This window comes from Tiliqua scincoides, chromosome 8 (genome assembly GCF_035046505.1).
Source record: "Tiliqua scincoides isolate rTilSci1 chromosome 8, rTilSci1.hap2, whole genome shotgun sequence".
Lineage (NCBI taxonomy): Eukaryota > Metazoa > Chordata > Lepidosauria > Squamata > Scincidae > Tiliqua > Tiliqua scincoides.
Window position 1 is genome coordinate 17,688,973 of NC_089828.1, and position 25,798 is coordinate 17,714,770.

At 43.2% G+C, this 25,798-nt stretch overlaps 1 protein-coding gene across 2 annotated transcripts in view; it reads right to left on the bottom strand.

Moving 5' to 3' along the window:
- The window catches only part of NPTN (neuroplastin), a 60,016-nt gene extending 34,813 nt beyond the window's left edge, over positions 1-25,203 (bottom strand). For both annotated transcript variants that reach the window (XM_066634921.1, XM_066634920.1), the window contains exons 1-2: positions 24,910-25,203; positions 5,331-5,678 (exon numbers count right to left, since the gene is read on the bottom strand). In XM_066634921.1, the coding sequence (XP_066491018.1) occupies positions 5,331-5,678; positions 24,910-25,000 (439 nt within the window). In that variant the 5' untranslated portion in view covers positions 25,001-25,203. The remainder of the gene's footprint in view (positions 1-5,330; positions 5,679-24,909) is intronic.
- Between the last annotated feature and the right edge of the window lie 595 nt (positions 25,204-25,798).

The window sequence follows — 25,798 nt, forward strand, 5'->3', positions numbered from 1 at the left end:
AGTTCATTTGGTATCCTACTATTCCATTCATTGAGCTACACCATTTGGACTTCCATGTTTTTGTCCAATTTCTCTTATTCTACATGACAGCCTATTTGTATTGTCTTCTAGTTTCAAGTACTCACCTTCTTCTCCTTGCCCTTGCCCCAAATTCCACACACACAATCATTGCCTCTCATGTACCCCAATGTCCTTGTCCCACTCCCAGCACAGTCACTACACAATCTCTCCTCTCCCCCTCTTTCCATGGAATCTAAGCATAACAGAAGAGTTTGCCTACACCTTTGTTGACCACTTAGCCATCCCAAAGTCTGCGGCTCTCTCAACACATCCCTGCTTTCTCCCTTACTACCCCCTTTGCTTGAACTTCCTTCCTGTATATTTACATGATTCTACCTTCCTACCCTATCAAATCTCTTCTCAAAACTAATATTTGACACAAGGTCTTTCGCTTAATCCCTTGATCATCATTCTCAGCTCTAGCCAAGTTCATGTACAGTACATGGTAGTGCATTTGGCAACATTCACCCCTTGTTTCTCCCTCACCAATGACTTTGATTCTAAGCTTGTCTGCAGCAAGGACCTGTATTTTTGTTAACAAAACTCGAAAGCATCCAGAACAACAGAACTACATACATCTGGTTCAGTCTAGCACTTTCACCTGATACTCTAGGTTCCCCAAATAAAGGGACAGCAAACATAGGGCTGCTGTTGGCCATTTTATACAGTGGAAAGAAAAGGGAATAAAGGCCATTTAGCCATGAAGAACAGTGCCTAGGCAAGAATGTTGGTGCCATTACTAGCCTGGTCCCTGCCTCCTTTATTGTACACTCATCCAACACCACTACAGACTTGCATATGTGCACAACCCCCTTCTGACATCACAATAACCTTCTCATTTCTCTGAGAATCCAGTAGCTAGGGGATGTGGATGTGGGTGTGAGTGGAGCACTGCACAAGTGTGTCTCAAATACTTATACCCCCATACACATCTATTCCAAAGGCAGCCCATCCATCTCTCTCCCACACAACCTCCCCCCACAGGCTGTGCAGCTCACTCAACTACCACTCTTCCTAGGCAAATTGCAATGCTGAAAAGTAGTTTTGTCATTTTAAACACCAGAGGTTTCTTTGTGGGGCTACAATTTTTCTAAGTCTGTTCTATTCTTATTTTAGAACAGGAAGCTTGAGACTGTACTTTTGCTATTATTGCTGACATTATGGAAGAGTGTTTACAAACAGGCAATGTCAGAGACAGTAAATAAGGAGAAAGCAAAAGGCTTAAATGACCAGCTAGAAGAAACCAAATGTTAGAGTTTGTCAGTAGGAGAATGGAATCCATGGCAAAGGTAGTGACTCTAGTTAGAAACTAGCTGATATAGAACATCTTTGCATTCATCCCACCAATGGGTATCAGTATTTGGTTCTGCTTTTTGTAAATCTTGTGGTAAGAAGTATTTTGACTATTTGTGAACAGCAGGTACAGACTAAGTTTTGAGAGCTACAGGAATTGCCCTTTTTTGTCTGTGTCCAAGAGTGGGCACAGACTGGTATTGTTTCCAACCATGCTTTTAAAACCAAGATTCATGCCTGAAACCATATACACGCTGTGTGCATAACTGTTTTTGCTGCAGATCCCTGCACATACACATTGTTTCAGGACAAGTCTCACAACCCCAGTTAACCATCATTTTCAATGGGGATGAGACCTTGTGGGAGGGCATCAGCAAATATTGGTGATATGAATTTACATTACAGGCCAAACTAGACACAAGATTAATCATGTGTGCATGCAAGAGTAAACTGCAATCTGGTGAAGAGGCACCAAGGGCAGCTATTCTCACAGGGTGAATAGCAGTTACAGAGTGGGGGGTCCAATATTGACAATGTCCACACTGGTGGTGAATACTGAATTAGTTACTCCTGCAATACTGTGATCACGATTTGGATCCAGGTCCCCCTCCCATAGCTGCTATTGACACACATAGTGTCAAATGACGTAAAATCACGATTGAATATGGTCCTTATTCTAGGAAAAACAAGTGTCAACCTTCCAGTCCAATATAGCAACACATTAAGTGAAAGCAAGGTGATACCCATGTTAAATTCTTTGTTTGAGATTCACTTTCTTTCACTTACACATCGATTTTACCAAATCCAAAGCTTTTCTTCTTTTCCTAAAACAAAAGATGACTTGCGAAGACAGCAATTTAATTCCCCCAATTTAAAAATTTTCTCAAAGGTTCTTACTAAAGCTGTTCCTTTTGGGATTCTCTAAACAACAGGTTGTTAAGGTAGTCAAGTAAATTCCTTTTAGGCTGGAGTTAGGCATATAAATTAATATGCCTGACCCAGTTCTTGGTTCACCTACTACTGCTGGGGATATGACTGTTAAACTGACTGGACAAAATCAAGTTCTCAAGCCTTGTTTTTGAAAACTGGTCTTTAAAAGATATACCATAGATACTCACATAAAAATTTTTTGCCAAGTAATCAAGCTCCAATTCTCACTTCGCCTTATCTCTGGGTCAATCAGAGGGCAGAGCCTTTCAACTCTGAACAGTTTCCATTCTCAAGCTGCAGACAGGCCTGCCCCAGCAAGTAGGCAGGGTAGAGATAGTTTTTAAGGCAACTGGGAAATTCCAGCCAAAGTTAAGCTTTTAATCTCCTTCCTTCTGCTGCAGCCTGGTTCTGCTTTGCAAATGCTTGCAAAGCAGGTCTGTTTTTGAAACACCAGGATGGGACCCTCCTTCCCAGGCTATAATTCAGTGCACCATTACTTCAGAATAACACCCATGGAAAGCAGTGGGTCTACTTCTGAGTAAAAAGGGCTGCAAATATATGCAGCTGCATCTTTCTGCTGTGAATTGAATTGCACACTCCCAGTTATGTGTTATATGCTGTATGTAGAGCTTCTGGCTTAACACACCAGACATCTTAAAGGTGGATTTGATTCATGGTTCAACCTTTTTCACTTGCATATCCCTTGGCAGCCCAATTCCATAAATTGTACCCTTCCTATTAGCAAAATGTTTGTAATTAGTAAGACAAGTCCTCATCTCCTCCATATGAAAGCCCAGACTTCATGTATTCATCACATATTTTCTCTTTTCATCTGTTTGAAGAACAGAAGACTCTGCCTTTGCACTGTTTTGCACCAGAAGTGTGCTGAGAAATTCTGGCTGATTGATCACTTTCCATATTATGTTTCAGCTTTTTTACTGTGCTGCTTTTCTATCACTGGTTCATACATGAATTGATGACCAAAAACTAGCTATTGGTGGGGCTTTCACAGCCAACTAGCTACCTCCCTTCCAGGCCATGCATTCTGGAGAATGGCCTACCTTTTTTTGCCATTATTCCATTCTTTTTCAAGTACCCCTAAAGGTCCTGTTGAGTGTCCCTGGGAGTACATGAATACCAGGTTGGGAACCACTGGTATGTTGTTTACAGTGCACTTACTCTGATAGTGTTTACAAAAAGGTGATGAAGACCAGAATTTTAAAAAAGGATAAAAATGTATCTTTTACTGTGTTTTTAATAAATTAGAGACTACAGTTCTTAAGTAACAATTAGTGGTAGATTATTTTTCAGGATCTGGCCTCGGGTAAAATCAGACAAAACTATAGTCAGACACCCCCCTAAGTTTAACCCCCGACTTATCCGAGGGTCATAGAAAATTCCATGATTGTTGGCTCAAAGCTTGTCCTCGACTTATCTGTGGGGTCAACTTATGGGCGGGTGTCTGCAGTAGTTTGAGGTCGGTGTTCAGTGACCCAATTTATTCTCAAGGTTGCTCCCTCAACACGCAATGTCTTTCAGCCATGCTGCAGTTCAAATTCAAAAAGGAAACCCAGAATGCTGTTTCTCAGGATGCATCAAAACAGCAGCCACACTACTGGGAGGAAGAGGGCAGTAAATTGCTTAAAAGGTTGCACAGCCTGCCAGAATTCAGCAGAAGTTTTTGCCAAGAAATATAATTGGTTATGACGAAGACTACTCAACCTGTACTGAATATTGTGACAGTGTGTATTTGTCAGCAAATTCTACTGCTGCTAACTTTGCAATTTGAACAAAAGGATACTTCTTTCATCCATTGGGCTTAACTACAGGTGTGCACCACTTAACGACAGGGATACAATCTCTGATCCTTGTTGCTATGCGATTAGGCTGTTAAGTGAACATTCCACCCAAATTAGAGTCTTTGTGGTATAAAAAGACACTCCTGGCCAGACAATTGCTGGCTGCATAGACTACTGGAGACTAACTGCCTCTTCTTTGCATTAAGAACCTCTTTGTTTTGTAAAAAGACTCTGCTGCAGGCTTTGGGAGACCTGACTGACTCATTAACAGCCTCTTTCTTGTGCTTTGATCACCATCATATATGCAGTCCGTCATTATGCGGCCCGTTGTTAAGTGGCACATGCCTGTATTAATACTGAATTGAATACCAAATTAATGTACCTATTATCTATAAAACAGGACCATTAAGGATCTACTTAGCATAGAATTTATCATACAAGGAGTTGTAAAAGCACTTCTTATCAAGAGTTATGACAATACGCATGGTACAGCTATTACAAGACCAGCATATTTTCTGCAATTCTGTTTTTTAAGTAGGGATACCATCTCAATGCTACACGATGGAATAAAAGGAGAGATCCATAGCTGCTACTTTTGTAAGTTAGATAAGCAATATCTTTCATTTCACTGATGTTCACTTTACTTTTGGGCAACAGCAGCTGTGCTAGTAAGAGGCCATTGTATCCGGGAATCAATTTTGAATATATGTATATGCTATTTAGAGAAGCAAGTATCTGTGACTTAAGGGGGGAAATTCAGGCTCTCACACGTAACAGAATCCAAACGGGAAGGATTTATACAGAAGTCTATAAACTCAAAACCATGAGAATAAGGAAGGCATTCCATAAGATCCCAACAAAAGTGTAAAAAAAATGGTTAGATCAGGGAAATAGAACAGAAAATAGAAAGGCACTCATGGAGAAGCCAGCATTAGGATAGCAGGAGGCCTACTATAGAAAGTAAAAAGGAGGGAATAGACAATCCAGTACTGGGCTTATTTGCACAGAGGAACTGGAGGACAGTTCCACATCCTCTCCAGCCCTCTGATCCTAGGAAGGAGGAGAGACATAGTAAAAAGGTGGCAAACACAATTAAGCACCACAACTAGAGGAACAGTCTTAGGTTCAAAACCAAAAAACAAGAACAAAGACAAGGGTGGGTTATACCAAGGGTCACAGGAGAGGGGAAAGGGTCACTGGACTGCCTCTAGATACTACAGTACTACTACTGTAGGGTGCTGAACTCACTCTGAAGGACGCTTATGGTAGCCTGGGCCCGTATCCACGTTATGGCAGGATTTTGCCTCAAGTCATTCCTTCTGGGGTCGTTGCTGGCCCTGCACTCGTAAGTCCCAGAGTCTTCCAAGGAAAGGCGAGTAATTCTCAGCACGCTCACGCCGTTCACCCCGTAGGCAGTGTTAATGGTGACACGGCGCTTTCGAGCACCATCCCATAGCTGTTTGAAAGATTCAGCCCGGTTGACTTCAGCATACCACCACTGGATCTCTGGAGTGGGGTTCCCAACCACGTCACAGTACAGCTCAAAGGCGTCCCCCGTGAGTTTAGTTTCTGACATGGGCGACTTGACAAACCCAGCTAGAGGGAGGGGCAGCAGAAATGCAGTGACAGACCAGCAGAAAAAAACATATCTTATAGAGAAGAAAGCAAATGAGTTGCAGAAAAAAATTAAAAAAACAAGACAGAGACAAGCCCATCTACAACAACAGCTATTACATGATTTTTAGAAAAGGATGGACAGAGCTTGCAGAGTGCTGTAGCTTTGTCAGCAGCCTTGCCATAGCAGGGCTCTTTGAAGACAAGCCATCAGGTTTTTGCAGGTACACATGGTCCATGACAGGGAACTGGCTTGGAAGGGTATCAGGAGAGAGATACCCATGCTTTCCTCTTCACTTTGCAAGAAGTCTAAATAATGGTGCACAGTGGAAAAGAGTTAATTCAACATGCTTCTACCTTCCCAGGTAAAATACCACACACTCTCACTTTTAACATCTTGAGTTTCACATTGTTCTCGGAAGAGCCCTCTGTCATAAGCATCGCTTAGCTATGACTGCTTTCCTCTTCATTCTGAGCTCATCATGATGAGAGCATTCAAAGATAAAGTAACCTATGTTTTCCATGCCTGCAAACAGTAACTGCAATCCTCCCAGTACAAAGATTATAATCATATGTTTATTAAATATCAATTGTCCAGAAAGACTAATACATTAGACTACTTGTCATGTTACAGCACTTATACTAAACTGTTGTAATATTAGACAAACTCTGTTTTTTTAAAATAATCTCTCCCCCCCTTTTTATTTTTAAATAATCTCTCCTCCCCTTTTTTGGTTAGTGTTCAGCTTCCTTTATCAGTCCTTCACTTCAAGAACACAGTGAAAATAAAGTTGATTTAAAAGTATCCCCCAAACTCAGATTAAGAGACTGGCTTCTTTGCACAGCTTGTGCGGTCAGCTATCCAAGTCCAATATTAGCCTTCCCACATATGAGGTATCAGTTACCAACAGTACATTCAACCTTAACAGTGGTACTCAGTTCTACAAATCTGAGGGAAAACCCCAGGTACTGTACATCATTATTCCTCTCCTTCTCATTACACAGTGTGAAACACAAATAGTTTACAATTCCATAAATTTAAATCTTAATGTCCAGCACATTATATCAAAACAGGAATGTAGTTAAGGCAAGTTAAGGTAGGCAGTTAAGGGGTTGCGTGTTTGAGTACAAGCACTGTACAGTCCTGGTTAGGAAGTACTTTTACCAAACTGATCTGTCTTTACAAGGGATTGCAACAGGCCCCATGTCCCATTCCCTCCAAATGGTCATTTCCACAAATGCTAGACATTCATGCCAATCTTTTCCCTCAAGGCATGGAATATGCCGAGTGAACAAACACCACCATTCAGGGGACTAGAATTGACCTGGGACCACAAAACTCTTCTATTTAAGAATTTTTTACTCCACCTTTCCCCAAAAGGCATTCAAGGCAGCTAACAGAACTGTAAATAGATACAAAATACAAGATCAACTACAAAATTAAAAAATTATAAAGTACATCCAATATTCATCCGTCACCAATGCAGAGTCAGTCATTTAAAAAAACACAAACCAATAGTGCATATATACATAACATAATTATATTTAATCACAGTGAAAAAGAAGTTAAACTACACAGCATAAACAAAACTAAAGAACCACTGTAATATTCTGAATAGTGTTGTCTGGATAAGAGAACACCAGATTCAAATGCCTGCCCAGCCACAGAGTTCACTGGCTAGCCATGATGAACCATCTTCCAGCCTAGCCCACTCTACATATTAAGCAGATACACAGTGCGCGCGCGCGCACACACACACACACACACACTGGGGCAATGCTCTACATTCAACATTTCAGCTTCTCTACAAACTACTGTGAGCCAAGATGCCCAGCCACCTATTTTTGCCCCTCCTCAGTCTACTTGTCCACACTGCATGGCACAAAAAAATAGTATACTATGCAACGTTTGTAAGAGACATACATTCTTGGCCACTGCAACCACCTGAGCACCCAGGATGAAGAAGAGATCCAGAAGTATCCCCACGCTGCAAGCCTGTTATTTCAGGATAGCACAGTTCCATTAGGTGCGCTTCTTGTCTGAAGATATCTGTGCCACTAACCAATACTACCCCCATCATGTCTGGATCAAACTTCCATTTGTACCCCATATCCATTACAAAATGGGGTCTGGAATTCTACTGCCTCTCCTGGGTCAGGTGATTGAAATGGAAGCTCACAGCTAGATGCCATCAACATACTGACAGCACCAAAGCCCCTAAATCGACAGATGGCACCCAGCAGTTTCATACAGGTCAGGGGTGTCCAAAGTTTTTGGCAAGAGGGCCATATCATCTCTCTGACACTATTAATTTACATTTTAAATTTGAATAAATTTACATAAGTTTACATAAATGGATTAAAGATGAACTTATATGAATGAATGAAGGTCTGGCAATAGCTCAAGGCCTATAAAGGGCCTTGCACAAAGCAAGGCCAGCCTTTCCTTTGCTGCTGCTATTGCATCACAGATGTGAAACAGCAAGCAGTGGAAGAAGCCCTCATCCCACAGCTCGCGCGAGAGGTCAAACAGTCACCCTCACACTGAGAGCAGTTGCATCGGGCCAGTGTGGGCTCCAACAAATCTCCAGAGGGCCAGAGGCTCATTGGAGACTGGGGGCTCCCTGAGGGCTGCATTGAGAGGCCTTGAGGGCCACAAGTGGCGCCAGGGCCGGGGTTTGGGCACCTGATATAGGTGATAAAGAAAAACACTAAGATGAAGAAGCAGGGTGGCTGGCATCAGGCTGACACCTTCTCAGTTGCACAAGTTATATGCTTTTAATAGTAGCCCAATATTCAGAAATTAAGTAGGTAAAAACGTTTCCTATCACTTACCTCCATGGTTTCACCTGCTAAATATGACTATTAAATAACGAGACTGATTAAATAACTCACCATTATTTATTGGTATTACAAATTTAATCTTTGTCCCCTTCAATATACTCCCCATTTGCACTAATACATCGCTGTAGTCTTGTTTTCCACTGGTCGAAGGCATGGAGCAAATCAATTTCTGTCAGTTGTTTCAACATATCTGCTGTTTTCTTCTTTACAGCATCAACTGACTCAAAACGTGTCCCTTTAAGCACTGATTTAACTTTTGGGAAAAGATAAAAGTCGCAAGGTGCTAAATAGGGCGAATATGGAGGATGTTCAAGTGTAGTATTGTGATTGTTGGTCAAAAACTGCTTCATAGAAAGTGCTGTGTGAGCAGGCGCATTGTCCTGGTGAAGAATGAAACCATTTTCCCCACAGTTGCGGCCGTTTCTGACTCTCTCCGCTTTTTCAAAACTTCCTATAATACTGCTGGTTAACTGTTTTGCCTTCTGGAACCCATTCTTCGAAAATTACACCCTTGAAATCGAAAAAAACAATGAGCATTGCTTTGAATTTTGACTTGCTTTGACGAGCTTTTTTCATTCTTGGTGATGATGGTGTTTTCCAGTGCACTGACTGTCTTTTGGTTTCAGGATTGTACTGGAAGATCCAGGTCTCATCACAAGTGATTACTTTATGAAACAGGTTTGGATCTGCGTCAAGTTGCTGCAGAATGTCAACACAACATTCCTTGCGGCATTCTTTTTGCTCTTTTAAACTTAGCATTTTTCCAGCACTCTACAGAAAACAAAACCAAACTAAATGGCGACTCACATTCAACTGAACGTCATAGAGTGTTGCTGCTTGTCATGGAGGTTCAGACATGTTCACTACGTATGCAGTTATAAGCAGTTCTGACTGCTTTGTTTACTAGGTGGAATCAGTCTTGTTATTTTATAGACATATCTCGTACTTGCAGGAGTCACAGGCAAGTCAGATTGAGAAACCACCACAAGTATGTTAGTGGCAAGAAAGAATTCCTACCAGAATAAAATAAATATATTTCTTATGTTTTTGAAAAACAGATTCCAAACTATCAATAATCATGTACTTTAGGTTGTATCCAAAGAAAATTAGTCATGACTGAGTTTGAAGATAGGTCATCATGATTTAAATCAGTCAAATAAGCTTCTCTTTATCAGTAGTGCTTAGTCATGATTAACTTTCTTTGGATGTGATGTTTTGTATTTCTATCTCCTAACAAAAAAAGGAAACAAATATTCAAAGATGAACTAAAGGACTTCATATATTCAAAGAAGAACTTATGGGCTGAATACAAGGGCTTCTACCTTGTATCCTTATACTGAACAAAAAATAAGTTAGTTGGCAACCTTCAGTCTCGAAAGACTATGGTATCGCGCTCTGAAAAAAATAAAGTTTTACACAAAAATAAAGTTTTATACAAATAAACAAAAAATAAAGTTTTATACAATTGCTGCTAAAGTTCACATGCTGATGCTTACAATGAGCTTTTGCTGAATTCAAAGAAAATGCCAAGTAGTTTATTTTCTTCTGAGCTGTGATGTAAAGCAAGGATTAACAAATTACCAAAAATGATACAAATGATTCCACCATTAAGATGAAAAATGATTCAGTTCGGTTTCCATCCATCAAATCATGAATGGATACACATTATCCCTTAATAAATTAACAATGTGACCTATAGAACATCTATCTGACAGCTTTGCTGCAGAAGCCAAATGCTGCAGACTCATAATACATGCCTGTGCAGCTACGCTATGCTAAACCATGCTGAGCCATTCCCAGTCTGTTTTGAAGAAGCTGCTAAAATATACATAATCTTAATTAAAAATAAAACAGCAAAGTGACTCTTCTTTCTGAAGCATGCTTCCCTCACTACTGCAAACTTTTCAGCTCCAGAAACTACAGATCAGGAACAAAACTGGTTTCACCACTATTTCAACTCTTGGGTTTCAGCTCAAGCACTAACTTCTGAATACAGGTTGGTAACCAGTTCAACCACTTCAAATACCTCTGATGCATATTACTGTAAAATGACAGCAGTGCAGCTCCTAGAAAATGAGTATAAAGTCTCTTTCTACACCTGGAGACATCTCAAAAAAGCCACACATACACATTATACATGTGCTACACTGCAAGCTCCAGAACTGTATCTTACTGTCATCTGTTAAGAGAGAAAAAGACAAATTTTGGTCTCCAAAATGCATCTTCTGTACCAGCCACTTCTAAACTGTGGACTGCTGTGTGCTGGAAAATCTGTCTGGATACGGAGTTTTCTATTACTCGCCGCAACCTCCTATCTTTCCAGCTGATCTTCTCAGAAACTTGACTGGGCAGCCACTTCTACCAGGAAATTGAGGCACAGAGCCTGCTGGGTGATAAGTAGTTGAAGCAGAAGCACAAGTTTCTGAGAAGATCAGCTGGAAAGATAGGAGGCTGCAGTGTGAAAAGGAAAGTGTCATGCCTGGATGGCTTTTCCAGAATCCCAGATCTGACCTGTGGGCCATGGTTTGTCGGCTGCTACAATGTACAGAGCAGAAACAACCACCAATTCTAGTTTCTAAAGTTTGAGCATTATGTTCTGCATCTTCCAGTACCAAGGAACAGCAAGGACCAAACACCCCAGTGTATGCAATGTGCCTGCACTATAGACAGTCCTCATACTGGCTGCCCACATCTCAAGGAGGATAGAAGAATTTACAAGGGTATACAGAAAGCCGAATGATCAAGGCAATTTTCAAACTTCTTACCAATGGAAACTCTAATCAAATAGGTGGCTGAGAGACCCTTGCATATCTACTGGATCTTGCCATTGACTGACTGCACACTCTAGAACAAACCTAACATTCTCCTGTGCCTTGCAGATCAACAGCAATGAGGAAGCCAAGGAGCCCCAATAAGCTTCTTAGAAACTAAAACTTGAATAGTCCAAAGTTAGTTTACATTTTAGTACATTTTGATGTGTCTTCATGAAAGTTTGTTCCCGATAAGGTACAGAACTACCCATTCTGTAATTCTCATTCCCTCCAACAGATTCATGAAAAGTAAGGCATTACCCTATCTTAGATTGCAAATTAAGTTTTTAAATTTTCTCTTAACTTTGTTAGAAATGAAGACTCTTGCCTAACTTGAGGGCAGCAGCAAAGAGAAGCAGACCCTTAAGGACAGCTAGACTGTACTGTACTTTATCCTTGTTTTTAACAAACTGGTTTAAACCCAGAAGGAGGCACTGAAGCTCCTAAATGGGGATAACTACAAATCATCACTTTTCTGCAAATTGTTATTTCAGGAGGGAAAGCATTAAGCCCCTTCTCATAGTATTTTCCTTCCTCCCTGTAGATGTTTGAGAACTTGAAAAGACCTTTCAGTTCATTCCCAAATTCAAACCTTAAGGTAAAAAGTATTGTCTAATTTAATCCTTAGTTCACTATGCTCAACTGAACTTAATAAAATGGTTATTGAAGGTATAAAGCAAGGTATATACTTGCTTTGAATTGGTTACTGCGTCTTCAGCTTTGGGGGAGGGAGAAGAATCAGCTTGGATTCAACCTCCCACACAGACACTTCTGAATGTGTTCTGCTTCATTTTAAAATTCGCTCATGTGCAGTTTGACTCCCTTCTACATAGATCGTTTTTATTTGCTAGTTCGTATTTTCATTCTGGTGCAACTGGGAACACGTTTTAATACATAAACTGAAGTTTGAAGAGAGCATGAGGCAATTTTTAAAAGTCATTTCACTGCACAAGCAACATACTGAGAGCTAGCAAGTCAGAAGTAGGCTAGTCAGCGTGGAAATAGAACTAAAGGAAATCCCAGCATGCGGCAGGAAGCAGTGCTGGCAATCTGGCAGCAAACATATCTTCCTGTTGAATAGGACAGAACATTGCCAACCTTTAGGAGCTCAGGGACCACTAAGGCAAAATTTGGAGACGGTGGGGACCACATGCAACCCCCCCACCCTCGCACACAAAAAATACAATTAAATTTGTAATACATAAGATTATTTAATAATTAATGTGATGGTTGTGCTTGCATTTGCTTCACTAGCTGTGAAAGTCTTGGGTTTACATGGAATACATGGAACACAAAATAATTCCCCCCCAACTCAGAGATTTTCATACCCACCCAATTCAATCCAGTCACTTTTCCCCCACAACAGACCATATTACGCACAGCCCTTGCCTCTTTTAAGTGTGGAAAAACGCCTCAGAAAGGGAGAGGGTAAGCACAATGGAATTATAGACAAGTCATGCAAGGTAGTTAAATGAGTCAACAAAAAGCAAACATCCCTCCACAGTTCCTTTTGTAGCACAGCCCTGGCCCTGCTCCCCCCACTTGTGAGTCCAGAGTCCTTAGGAAAGTGTTCAACACAATTTAGGCAGGTCGGTCCTGAAGGAGAAGCACCAGCTCAGAGCGACATCTCAGTACAGCTGCTGCATGTCTCAGGAAGAAAAGTCCTTTTGGTGTGCACTGCAAGGTCTTTAGGGGGAAAAAAAGCCTCTCTTCACTTCCTGTTCTAATTGCTGTCATGCTCTAGCTGTGGACTACTTGGAGCTGTGAGCAAGCCTAAAGGTAGGCTGCAGCTACAAAACAACAGCTGCCAACTCTGCCATTAGTCTGTGAAACTCCTTGCCCCAAGATGTGATGATGGTGTCTAGACTAGATGCCTTTAAAAGGGTTTTGGAGAAATTTCTGGAGAAGTCCATCACAGCCACAGCCTGACTAACAGCCCCATTCTATTATTAATTATTATTATTATTATTATTTTATTAATTTGTACCCCGCCTTTTTACCCAACGGGCACACAAGGCGGCTAACAAACAATTTAAAAATACAACATGAAAAACAGTTAAAAACAATTTACAATGATTAAAAAGCTAAAAAACAAAACAAACCCTGTGGATTCATATAAAAAGCAAGAACGCCAGCCAGCATGTCAACAATTAAAAGCTTTTTGAAATAAAAAGGTCTTCAGTCCACGCCGAAACGTTAGCAATGAGGGAGCAGTTCTCAGTTCTAAGGAGAGGGTATTCCATAGTTTGGGGGCCACCACCGAGAAGGCCCTCTTCCTGGCCGCCACCCCTCTCACATCTCTTAGTGGCGGCATAGTCAAAAGGGCCCCCCCCCAGAAGATCTAAGAGCACAGGCCGGATTGTAGGGAAGGAGGCGGTCCCTCAGGTCCCAGGCTGGCTGGAGTCCTGATCTGACTCCTGAGAAACCAGGCTGCCATGGCTCACCTAAAGGCACAGGGTCAAGGAATGGAGGCAGTGGGTGGCAGGGCACCTCTCCTCTGCATGTAGCTGAGCCACGAAGCTGCACAAACGCGCGCGCTCCTTACAAGGCACCTGCGCTTCACTTTTTTGCTTGTCTGGGTACTCACAGACAAGGAGGGAAGGGAGATGGAGGGGGGAGGCAGGAGACAGAGAAAGGCTATGCTCTGATTGGCTGCTGGCACTGCAGAGGTTTTTTTCTGCCTGGAAGGGCATCTTTTTTTCTTTTTTCACCAGAGACGTGGCGGACCACCTGGAGGGGCGCTGTGGACCACCAGTGGTCCGCGGACCATAGGCTGGGAAACCTAGTTAAAAATAAATGAAATTACAAGGAAAATACTATGTGATACGTGTTACTGAAATTCTTAGTCTGAATAGAATGAAGCTTGAACTTGGGCTAAAAGTTGTCAACTTTGCAAACAGGACAACAATGGCAAACCCTGGCAACACTGCATGGTAGCACAGTTAGTGCTAAATGATGGAGGCCCAGCATTCGTCAGAAATAGATAAAGTCTGCGTTTCACAGGGGAGTAGAATAAAATATCTCACAGGTTTTTGATGCTTAACACCAATCCCCACTAACTGGATTACGAAGCATCTTTTACAGTGATGGCTCTCACATTTTGTGAGGGAACAACAACTGCCATGTTGAACATAGCATGGCATCTCCAGTGGCCGTTAGCAACATCTCTCCATATGTTTGTTTTTAAGTTGACAACCCCTTTGGGGTGGGGACCCACCTTTTCTTTTGCTATGTAAATTGCGAACTTCTGATGAAAAGCACTGAATACCACCACAATTTGCAGAATATATTCTTTAGACTTTTCTGATCACTCAAGACAGTGATCTAATTACTACAAAATAAGATTTTCAACCTAAACTGACAAGTTCAATGAAGGGTACACTAGAAGAACCAGTGCACAAGGAGCAGCAACAGAGAATAGGACCAGCAGCAACAGGGCAACTTTGTGCTCCCACTATTTTTGGAAGATGTACCCCATGTTAGACACCTAAAACAGCCTATCTCTTATTCTAGAATGCTTTTTGTTCTTGCCTGCTCTTCAGCAACTATACTTAAAATTCTTAACAGCTTCAGTTCTACCTCATCTTGTGTTAATGGCTTCATAGATGCTCAGTTTAAAGTCTTCTTTGCTTAGTCTCCAATCGTTGCAATCGCTGCAATCGTTTTCCACTGCTACCAACTTCTGAGACCAAGTAATTCCCTTCCTTAATTGTGCAGTTACCTAGAAGATATTTATAGACAAGCCGTATTCCACTGAGTTGTCTTTTCTATACACAAATTTAGGTCTTATTTTCTAATTCAGTTGTACAAGTCCATATAAAATGGACAGACCAGGGAGGTTTCATTGGAGTTGGAAGAGGGGGGTAGACCATCCACTTCCTCCCAGCTGAAAACCCTTTCCCTTGCTTAGAAACTTGGGCTTCCATTGTATTAGTGATGTACGCTTGACACCATTTTGAAAACCCAATTAGGGTACTAAGTAGGAAAATAAAATGCAAGGGGACATACTGCCAGTCCATTAGGGCAGCAATTTTCAACCACCGTGACACAACACATTGGGGTGCCATTAATGGTCTGCAGGTGCGCCATGGGAGTTTGGGGAAGTGTCATTTATTAGTAGGGCCAGTGGGGAGTTTTAGGGAAGGCACGACCAGTGTCATTCTTCAGTCAGCTATTTGGATTGGGTGTATTATTCCGTGCAGGTTTGCAGTAATGCATTCTGTTCTTTATTTCTGTATCTTAATACTCATTTTTTTAAATGATAAAGTGTATGCCTTAAAAAACTTGATAATTTTAGCACATTGTCAGTGTGCCACAAGATGAAAAGGTTGAAAATTGCTGCACTAGCGAATCACTGAGAAACCAACGAAGGATGCATCAGTCAAGAAGGGGATGGAGAGAAACAGTGACTACTTGCTCCATTGTAGGTACAAGCAACACTGCCAACAACCTTCCCCATCTCTACCTTTTGCTTCTCTACCAGGAGAAGAATCATGAGTCCAGCTCTGTACTTCAGAAGCAGGAAACCCAGTTTGAGCCATCTTACTTAACTTCTCTCTGATTTCCCTGCTATAAACAGGGAAGAGAGAGTGATTGGGAGCATGAGCAACAGGAGTAAAAAGCAGAAATAGAGATACAGGTGTCCTGGGGTTATCCACGGGGGTTCTGCTCCTGGAACCAACGCAGATGCTGAAACTCATGGATAATGAAATATGTGGGTTGGGCTCCTGTCACTCCCAGAGGGGGTTCTGAGGCCTAGACTCCACGGCCCTCAGAACACCTTCTAAGGCCTTCCAGAGACCTCTGAAAGTCACTTCCAGTTTTCAGAGAAAAATCAGAAGTGATGTTTTAGACCAGGGGTATCAAACCGGTTTCATACCAAGGGCCGAATAGTATTCATGATGCTTGCTAAGGGCTGGAAGTGATGTCATTAGACAGGAAGTGATGTCATTAAACAGGTCATAACCAAAAATAAGCACATTTTCTCACTTAGAAACTCATTAACTGCAAATGACAGAAGAGAAAATATGCAAATCTTGATCATATTTCAAGATATTGGAGAGCCCAATATCTCTTCACTGGTAAGCATAAGTGAGGCAGGGAGGAAGTGTTCCGGGGAGGGGGGAAGCGTGGGGAGGGCAGAGAGAGGGCGGGCGGGAAGGTTGCCAGGAGGAGACAGCGGGAAGGCAGGAGGTGGGTCCAGTGAAGCTCAGCTCCACCAGATCCTGTCCAATCATGCAGGGCTCGGCGCCCTACACGAACTGCTTTACTTTACTGCTGACCTTTTGGTCGGCAGTAAAGTGAGTAGCCCCACTGCGGGGCTGCTTCCCTTACCCGGGAGAAGGGGACGAAAGTCCGGCAGCAACTGTTCTTGGTGCTGCCAAAGTTGGGCACCCCAGGCAACTCAGAATTGGGCTGTAAAGCAGTTAGCAAACGCATGCTGGAATAGGACAATTTTCATGGCCTCCTGAAAAGGATCATTCACTAGAGACTAGCACACTTCCTTGGAGAGAGTATTCCATAGCTGGGTATGATCATGAAGAAAGTCTTCTCTCATGCCCACGTCTAATGCCGCTTATGGCAGGGGAACACAGAGGAGATCTAAAACATCAATTGACAGTGGCAGGACAGGAGAAAGATTTTGGAAATATCAGTGATGTTGGTGAACTATTGGAGTGATGTGTTCTGACCTCTTGGCCTCAGCACAAAGCTTGCCAACTGCATTCTGGACTTTTACTTAAAAAGATGCCAATAAATCTTTCACTTAAAAAGATTACTTAAAAAGATGCCTTTACTTAAAGGTGCCGAGAAGCACAAGAAGTTAACATTAAAATTAACTAGGTCTTCATCAGCATGGAGGATCTTTTAATTATTTAAAAAGCAATTATTCAAATTATACATATTTTTTTCAAACCACATTTCAATGTTGAAAGTCTCCATTTCAAAAACCTTTCATGATGTGCCAGTGACCATAAAATTCTAAGGAAATACAATTAGACCAAATTATTTTTGGGGATTAGACAATCATCACTACAATCTCTGTAGGTAAAAATACTACTAGTTAAATGACCCGTGTGAAAGATTATTTTTCAAAGGAGTTAATCATTTATTTTTCCACCAGAAAATGATACCATTAGCCACTGGTATTAAGCTCACTGAAATCCAAGAGGCACAGGCAGAAGTATGAACACTGAAGTCTCCCAATTGGTGTTCATTGCAGGCAATAGAAAAAAGTCAACATCTAAGAATGGTCACTATATATGATTAATGCATGCAACTGTATACAACATGCAGCTGTGGGAAGGGGAGAGTATCAACATCTCAGCTAGCTGATATTATGTTAGCATGTGAAAGCATACAAAGGTTGGCAAAGCACATGGGACAGACCTCTCTACCAGTAACTGAGGAAGGTATCTAAAAAACACCTCCTGTCCCATAAAGCAGGCAATCTAGATGCTAACCAAGCACTGAACAGACAATTGGTCATAAGCAGTCTGAGAACAGTGCAGAAGCAACAAAGCACTCATGCTAAGATAACAGGATGTAGCCTTACGCTCCCTTCCACTTCTACCCCTGGGAGTAGGTCTATATTGAATGGTTCAGGGGACAGTATTTGGACCTATGTTTGCACACTCATAGTTTGGTTGCTTGTAACTTATTGGGAGGGCTTCTGGCACACCGGAAAAGTCCCAAGATCTACTGGTTTTCCCTCTCTCAGTTTTCCTTTTTGCTCCTCTGTTCCTGGGTTGTTCACACTGAGGTTCTCCCCTGCTCTTGTCTCAGATTGCCAAGCTTCCTGGCCTGGCCAGTATCATGGCCCTGTACAGGTTGGATGCCCCTTTCCCTCAGTCTGCTGCAATCCACTGCTTGGCCCTAGGCTCACTCACTCACACGCTTGCTCTCTCCCTCCTCTCCTTATCTCATTGTCTTCTGTGGTGCCCAAGTAACTCCACTTCTGCAGCTCTTCTTGTTTGATCCTCTCTTCCTGTTGGATCCCATCTCCAACAGTCTCCCTTTCCATTGTTTCCCCCTTCACCTAGCTTACCCAGTTGCCTCTGCTCTAGTCCAGGGGTGCCCAAACCCCGGCCCTGGGGCCACTTGTGGCCCTCAAGGCCTCTCAATGCAGCCCGCAGGGAGCCCCCAGTCTCCAATGAGCCTCTGGCCCTCTGGAGCTTTGTTGGAGCCCACACTGGCCCGATGCAACTGCTCTCAGAGTGAGGGTGACTGTTTGACCTCTCACATTAGCTGTGGGATGAGGGCTCCTTCTACTGCTTGCTGTTTCATGTCTGTGATGCAGTACTGGCAGCAAAGGAAAGGCCAGCCTTGCTTTGTGCAAGGCCTTTTATAGGCCTTGAGCTATTGCAAGACCTTCATTCATTCATATAAGTTCATCTTTAATATATTCATTTATGTAAACTTATGTAAATATATTCAAGTTTTAAATGTAAATTAATTCTTTCCCTCCGGCCCCCAACACTGTGTCAGAGAGAAGATGTGTCCCTCCTGCCAAAAACTTTGGACACCCCTGCTCTAGTCCACTGTTGCTTCCTTCAGTCTGTGTCCTTCTCTGCTTTTCCCTGGTTGTTCAGCAATTATGTCATCGCTGAACATATCTTTGAAAGGCTACAGTCCTGACCAGCTCTGCTCAGTAGTAGTCATGCTGGGCTAACTCACAGGCCACAGTTCATCGGCTCAGATGAAAGTCTACCAGCCACCGCATGTCACTTACAGTGCAAATACATATTTAAAAAGCTAGTCCCACTGTGTTCAATGTCTACTGAACACACTTTTAAGTCAGAACAAGTCCTAATGAATTGAGCAAGGCTTACTTCTGAGTAGACATGACCAGGATTACACAGGAAAAGACTACCTTCTGCACTGTCCCCTGGCAACAGCTCCTGGCAAGTCATCATGAGGGCAGATTGTAAGACATGGGGATCTGGTTGGTGGACTTCTTAGTGCAAGACAGAGTGACTGGAAAGCACCAATATGGCACAATGCCAGTCTATGCTCATCTTGTCTAGGAACAAAGCCACTCTCTCCTCCTGGTGACTTCTCCCTCTTTCCCACAAGTAACCATTGCCAAGATAACTACACAAGAGCTTGTTTCCACATACGATGGGCGAACAGACCCAAAAATTAGTACTAGAATCATCAGTAACTCTACTAGCAGTTGGAAAGCAAATAGAGCCTGTACTATTTGTTCATACTGATGCTTGACAAACTAAGAATCAGTGGGGTCCTGTCAGTGTGGTCCTGACAGTCAAGGGCCTGAATTTGGACCCAAACCTGCCCAAGATCTCCTACAGACAATTCAGCCTCTACATTCTCTTATCAGTAAACAAGAATGCTGGCTACTTCATAGTAGCTCTTCACAGGGCTACTTCATTTCCATTAAGCCTTAAAAACAGAAAGGACCAAAAATGCCTTTTCTTTAAGTCTAGAGTTCTATTAAAATGCATGGAGCCAGTACTGTAATTGCAGGTTGAACTCCTTAAGATTGTTCTCTGGCTACAAAGGACTTTGTAAAGCCCATTTTTATAACTGCAAGTGACATGAGGTACTTTCTAAATACACAGACATCTTCTGTTGAAATGTACTCAACCTAGAGGGCCAATGATAATAGTATCAGACTAAAGATAAAACTACAAGCACCTAAAAAGATTTTAGAGTCATCTTGTAAAATACCGTTTAATTAATTTACAATGCAGTGGTGCTCTTTCCCTCCCTGCCCTAAATTATGTTTATGTTATCAGAAACTAGTCTATCATGTAATGATTCCCAAGTTTCAGGGCTATCCAATGCAAGGCAGAGGGGTGGGCCATTTATTTAAAAGATTTATACCCAAGCCCATGAAAAGTTTATCATAGGATCATTTGGAGTCCTTTGGGGCCCTCTACCATACTTCTTGCAAATAAATGAATCATACTCAGGAACACAAAGCAGAAGCCCTTAGCATGACAAGGGGGGTGACTCAGGATCTGCTGCTACCGCATGCCTCAAAATCAGCCTCACTACTACTCCATTTAAATTAGGGGTCAGGTTGTTAAGAAGCATGGAGTGAGATTTCCAGTTTTCCAATATTTGCAAACAAGGGAAAGAGGTCTGGAATAAGAAGTAGTAGCCCTTGGTCAGTGCACAGCTATTTTGGCATGTGATAGAACCTAAGGCTGTGTTTCTCAAACTGTGGGTTGGGACCCACTAGGTGGGAATTGCACAGCGAGGCGGATTCCTGCTTGGTGATGTCACTTCCAGTGGGTCCTGACAGATTCTCATTCTAAAAAGTGGGTCCCAGTGCTAAATGTGTGAGAACCACTGACCTAAGGAGTTCAAGCAGTGACTTATGAGGAGAATTCTACAGTGGGAAGGTTGCAAGGAACAGTATTCAGGCCTAGGAAAAAGATTGTGGTCAAGCAAGACGTGCAAGACTGGCACCAGGACTGGAAGGAGAGGAGCACTCTAAAGTTAACTGCCTCTCCTACAGCTGACCCCCAGTTCTATCATGTAATTTGGTGGAAAAAAGTGAATGGTGGAATGCGTAGTTCTCCAACTCATTTGAGTTTGTCATCCCTACTATGTACACATGCTGAAGGATTCATGCAAATATTTATTGTATTTCCTTCAATATTACACTATTTCCCTTCTAGAAAAAGTTTTACTGATTTCACAGGCCAACACACATTTTGCTTCCTTAAACATTACACCAAATCCTGGGTATATTTGGGGTGCTGATTCAAAAAATGGCATCCATTTTGCCCCATCACGTCTAGTTTTGGAGACACAACATAGCCTCTTTAGTGAATGGTTCAAGCAGATTCCTCATGAGGAAGCCTAAACTATGGCTTCCTCATGAGGAAGCTGCTTGAACCATTCACTAATGAGGCTATACTATATCTCCAAAACTAGACATGATAGGGCAAAACGGATGTGGTTTTTTGAATCGGCACCCCAAATTCATCTCAAACCACCATAAAATTTGGAAAAAACTTTTCTGATCCTCAATTTTGTAGGCCTGTGTTTTCAATTCTACTTTGGAGCAAAGGGCTATGATCAAGTTTTACGGAGGGCAAGTTTCTTCATGCAGTTTCCTACAGTGATGCTATTCTTTCATTAGCCACAATGCCTTAAAGGTAGGATCTCACATTCAGTTTCTATAAATCCTCATCTGTTAAAAAGTCTCTTGCAGGGTACTAGTGATAACTGCAAGTAATGTTATATTAAGACAAGAGTGTACTAGAGATCCCAGCCTAAATTTTTTTAACTGACTACTCTTGCAAAAAATCTCAGAACAGCCATTCCTAGAACAGCGTACATTAAAAAAATACACCTCCTCTTCACTAGGATAACTGCAAGAGGCAATTTAAATCTTCTACTTTATCAACATGCTAATAATAGGTTTTCCATGCCAGTAAATCAAGTCAATGCTAGTTGATTGCAGGGACCGGTCTTCTTCAGACCAATACCACCTAATGTACTGCTGTTTCTCCTGCAGGCTGGCATCAGCTCACCATAACAAAGTGAATGTTTGCAGAAGTCCAGACTATTTAATCCTAAAACCTCAGATGCCATCACAATTGCTATATACAAACCCTATGGACATATGAATCATTTAATTCAGATATGAAGAGACTGTTCACATCTTTTCACCCAAACAAGAGGCAGAATAAAAGACGAACACTTCAGACACCTAGTAATGAAAATGTTCAGATCTTCCTTTCAGCAACAACTCTGAGAGAACTAGAACATATCCAAATTGCACAATTGCTGACATTCTCAAAAGTTACATAAGGAACCATTTCCCAATGAATTTCTAGGCCACATCTATGTGCGTTTCCACAGCTCAGCCTCCAACCCTACAACTGTCCTTCGCCTTAAATGGCAAAAGAACATTTCTGTAGCCTGGTTCAGAACTGGCAGGGTATTCCCCATTTTATACTTGCAATCCTATACTGAAGACCAGCTTCATTCTTACTTTCTATTTCTTCTAGCCAAGAAGGTTTAAGTAAGGCTCAAGTGTGATGCCCTATTCTATGCTAAGACCAACTGCAAAAACCAAAGGAAAAAAAATCCAAAACTGGACAAAGACAGACAGTAAGGAAATCTTATGCACATAGGGCAATAAGTGTCAATAGGACATCTGCTTGAGAAACCTACCAATGAACCCTGTGACATTAGGGACCACTATCTTTTTCAATATATATTTTCTGATCCTGCAAAGGAAGTCAGGAAAACTGAATTTCTGTTCCAATACTGGTGTACTAAAATGCAACGATATTTAGGTTACTGCGTTCCAATAATTTATTATTTATTGTATTTTGTTTTTATACCGCCCTGCAGAGCTCAGAGCGGTGTACACAGCTGCTCCCGTCCTTTGGCCTCACAGCAACCCTGTGAGGTAGGTGAGGCCGAGAGAAAGTGACTGGCCCAAGGTCACCCAGGAAGCTTCATGGTTGAGGGGAGATTCACTAGCACTGGGTTTGCCTTTATTCAAGCCAGTCCCCTGACTCAGCTAAAGACAGTCACACACTTGGGTGCCAACTCATGCTGAAAGGGAGAATCCCAGCTAGATTTCTTACAACACTAAGAAAGAACAGTCAGGTTTTCCATCACAGATCTATCTGAAGGACTCCCTTTAGTTGCTAAGAAACTAAAACTGTATTGCATTATAAATCATTTAAAGCAACTCCACAGACGCAGAGGTAGTAGGCGGACAGAGATGTTCTATCTTACCAAGAACACCTCAGATCACCACTGTTTAGAGCAGCACAAGCACACCCTCAGAGGCTCCATGGGAAAGAAGCAACTCAGGAAACAGCTGCAGCTAAAGCTCACAGCTGCAGGCCGCTACTGCTTCACAACATGGACCTGCCCAAGCATTCTCACTGCCATGTCTTCCCAGCTTTATGCTTAAGCTACTTGGATGTATTAAGACAAGGAAAAGCTTGGGGGAGGAAAAACAAAAGGCTGTAGGGGAGTGAATAAGGGCAGACTCATTAACACACCAAAGCCCTACTGAAAGACACAACCACTGACTTCTGCATAGAAAATACACCCACATCCACCAACCCTGCCTGCCTTACTGGTAATCTATTCTATAATCAGTTCATTGGGGAACTGCAGTTTCTTCAAACTGTCAGCAGGACCACTCAGCAATCTCCTTCCCAGCCACCTTCAGGGCTTTTCCCCAGTCTTATAGAATCCACCCTCTCCTTGCTTTTCCCAAACACTGCATCATGGGTTGGTCTCTCTGTCTTTTTTTATCCTATCCTGCCCTGAGCACCATTGCATGTAGTTTTGTCTCCTCTGGCCATCACAAAGTAGGCTAGGCTAAAAGAAAAGACTGTCTGTGTGCAAAGTGGGGATCTAAGCTCTGTATGGCCAAGGAGCCCCCCCCCACCACTACCACCACACTAGTCCCTCACCACTTTAGACTGCACAGTGCATTTCCACATGCTCGTATATAGCCTTCTGACCTAATTTTTTATCCAGTCCTGCCCTGAGAATGCAGTTTCATCCCCTCTGACCATTTCCTGCATGCAGTTTTATCTCCTCTGACCATCACAACCACCCTGCAAAGTAGGTTAGGCTGAAAGAACAAGAGAGTGTGTGTGAAGACCAAGGTCATCCCAGACAGCCCTGCAAGCAGAGCAGGAATCTGAGCTCCCTATAGCCAAAGAGCCCACCACCACCACCACCCACTGGTCCTTGACTCTTTAGACTACACATGGCATTTCCATATGCTTGTACAGGCTTATGGCCTTCAGACCACCCTTGTAAGGTAGACCAATGATGCCCAAGGGAAGGAGCCCAAGGTCACCAAAACCAGTGGCTTAAGCAGGCAGTTGAACCCAGATCTCTTAGGCCAGCACTCTAACCACTCCACCCCATTGCCCCTCATTCCTGGACACAAAAAAAGACCCCATCCCTTCCCCTCAGCTCCACATGCTTGCATATGGGCACCTGACCACCCTTGTAAGGTAGACCAACGGTGGCCAAGGTCACCAAGCCAGTGGCTGAAGAAGCCAATTGAAGGTAGGGTCTTTTAGACAAGCGCTCTAACCACTGCACCAGGACCCAAACACAGACCCCTCCCCCCTCAGCTGTTTCTATAGGGCCTTCTGACTACCCCTGTAAGGTAGACCAGTGGTGCCCAAGGGAAGGAGCCCAAGGGCAGCAAGCCAGTGGCTGAAAAAACCAATTGAAGGTAGGGTCTTTTAGGCCAGCACTCTAACCATTGCACCAAGACCCAAACACAGACCCCTCCCCCCTCAGCTGTTTCTATAGGGCCTCCTGACCATCCCTGTAAGGTAGACCAGTGGTGCCCAAGGTCACCAGGCCAGTGGCTGAGGCAGGCAATTGAACCCAGGCTCTCTTGGGCCAGCACTCTAACCACTGCGCCCCACTGCCCAAGAACCAAGCACAGACCCCTCCCCCTCAGCTCTACGCCCGTCCCCCCTAGTGAGGCCCCTCCCACGCACTGCAGCCCCCCCACATCAGCCCCCCTCAGGCTGGCTGGCTGGGCTCCCTGCCCTGCCCCCCCGCCACTCGCCCCCCCTCACCGTTCTGCGCGCCGGCCGGCGTCGGAAAGAGGCTCCCCGCCGTGGCCAGGAGCAGGGAAAGGAGCGCGGGGACCGGCCCGGAGCCCGGCATCGCCTTGCAGTCGAGCCGGCTGAGGGGGGAAGGAGGCGGGGCGGGAGCCGCAGGGCCGCGGAGGTGTCGCGCAGGGAGGGGGCGCCGGGCGAGGTGAGACCGGCTCGGTCTCCGTCCTTCCGTCGCCTTCCTCCCCTCGCGCGCCCAGAACCAGCCCCGAAGCTCCTACCGCAGCGCCTCTGTCTCGCGAGACTTGGCGCCGTTTCTCGCGAGCGGGCGAGCTGGGAGGAATCTATCGGAATGCGGGCGGGGGGGGAGGGAGGAAGGGAGAGAGAGCAGGCGCCGAGGCCACGCCCACTGTGCGCGCCGGCCGGGGAGAGTCACGTGACGCAGCGTGGGGAAGGGCGAGCAGCGCACCCCCGGCTCTCTTCTTGCGCTGCATCCTTCGGCTTGTGGGCGGGACCAGCACCAGGCTCCCCAGCTCTCCCCAGGGAGTGGGGCGGGGCCTGGTCAATTAAGGAATCAATTGATTAGTTAATTAATCCAGCAATTAATTGATTTAGGCTGCACTCCTATACACAATTAATTAATTAATTAATTGTGTGGAAATTAAATAAATAATAATTAATTTGATGATGTTTAATAATTAATTAAGACTTGATTAATTAATAAAGGCTGCAATCCTATATACACAACCAATTAATTATTGATTAGTTAATTAAAATTTAATTCATAAAGGTTGCAATCCTATATACATAATTCTACCAACAATTAATTAATTAATTAAAACATAATTCATAAAGGCTGCAATCCTATATACACAATCCTATGCACAGTTAATTGATTATTGCTTAATTA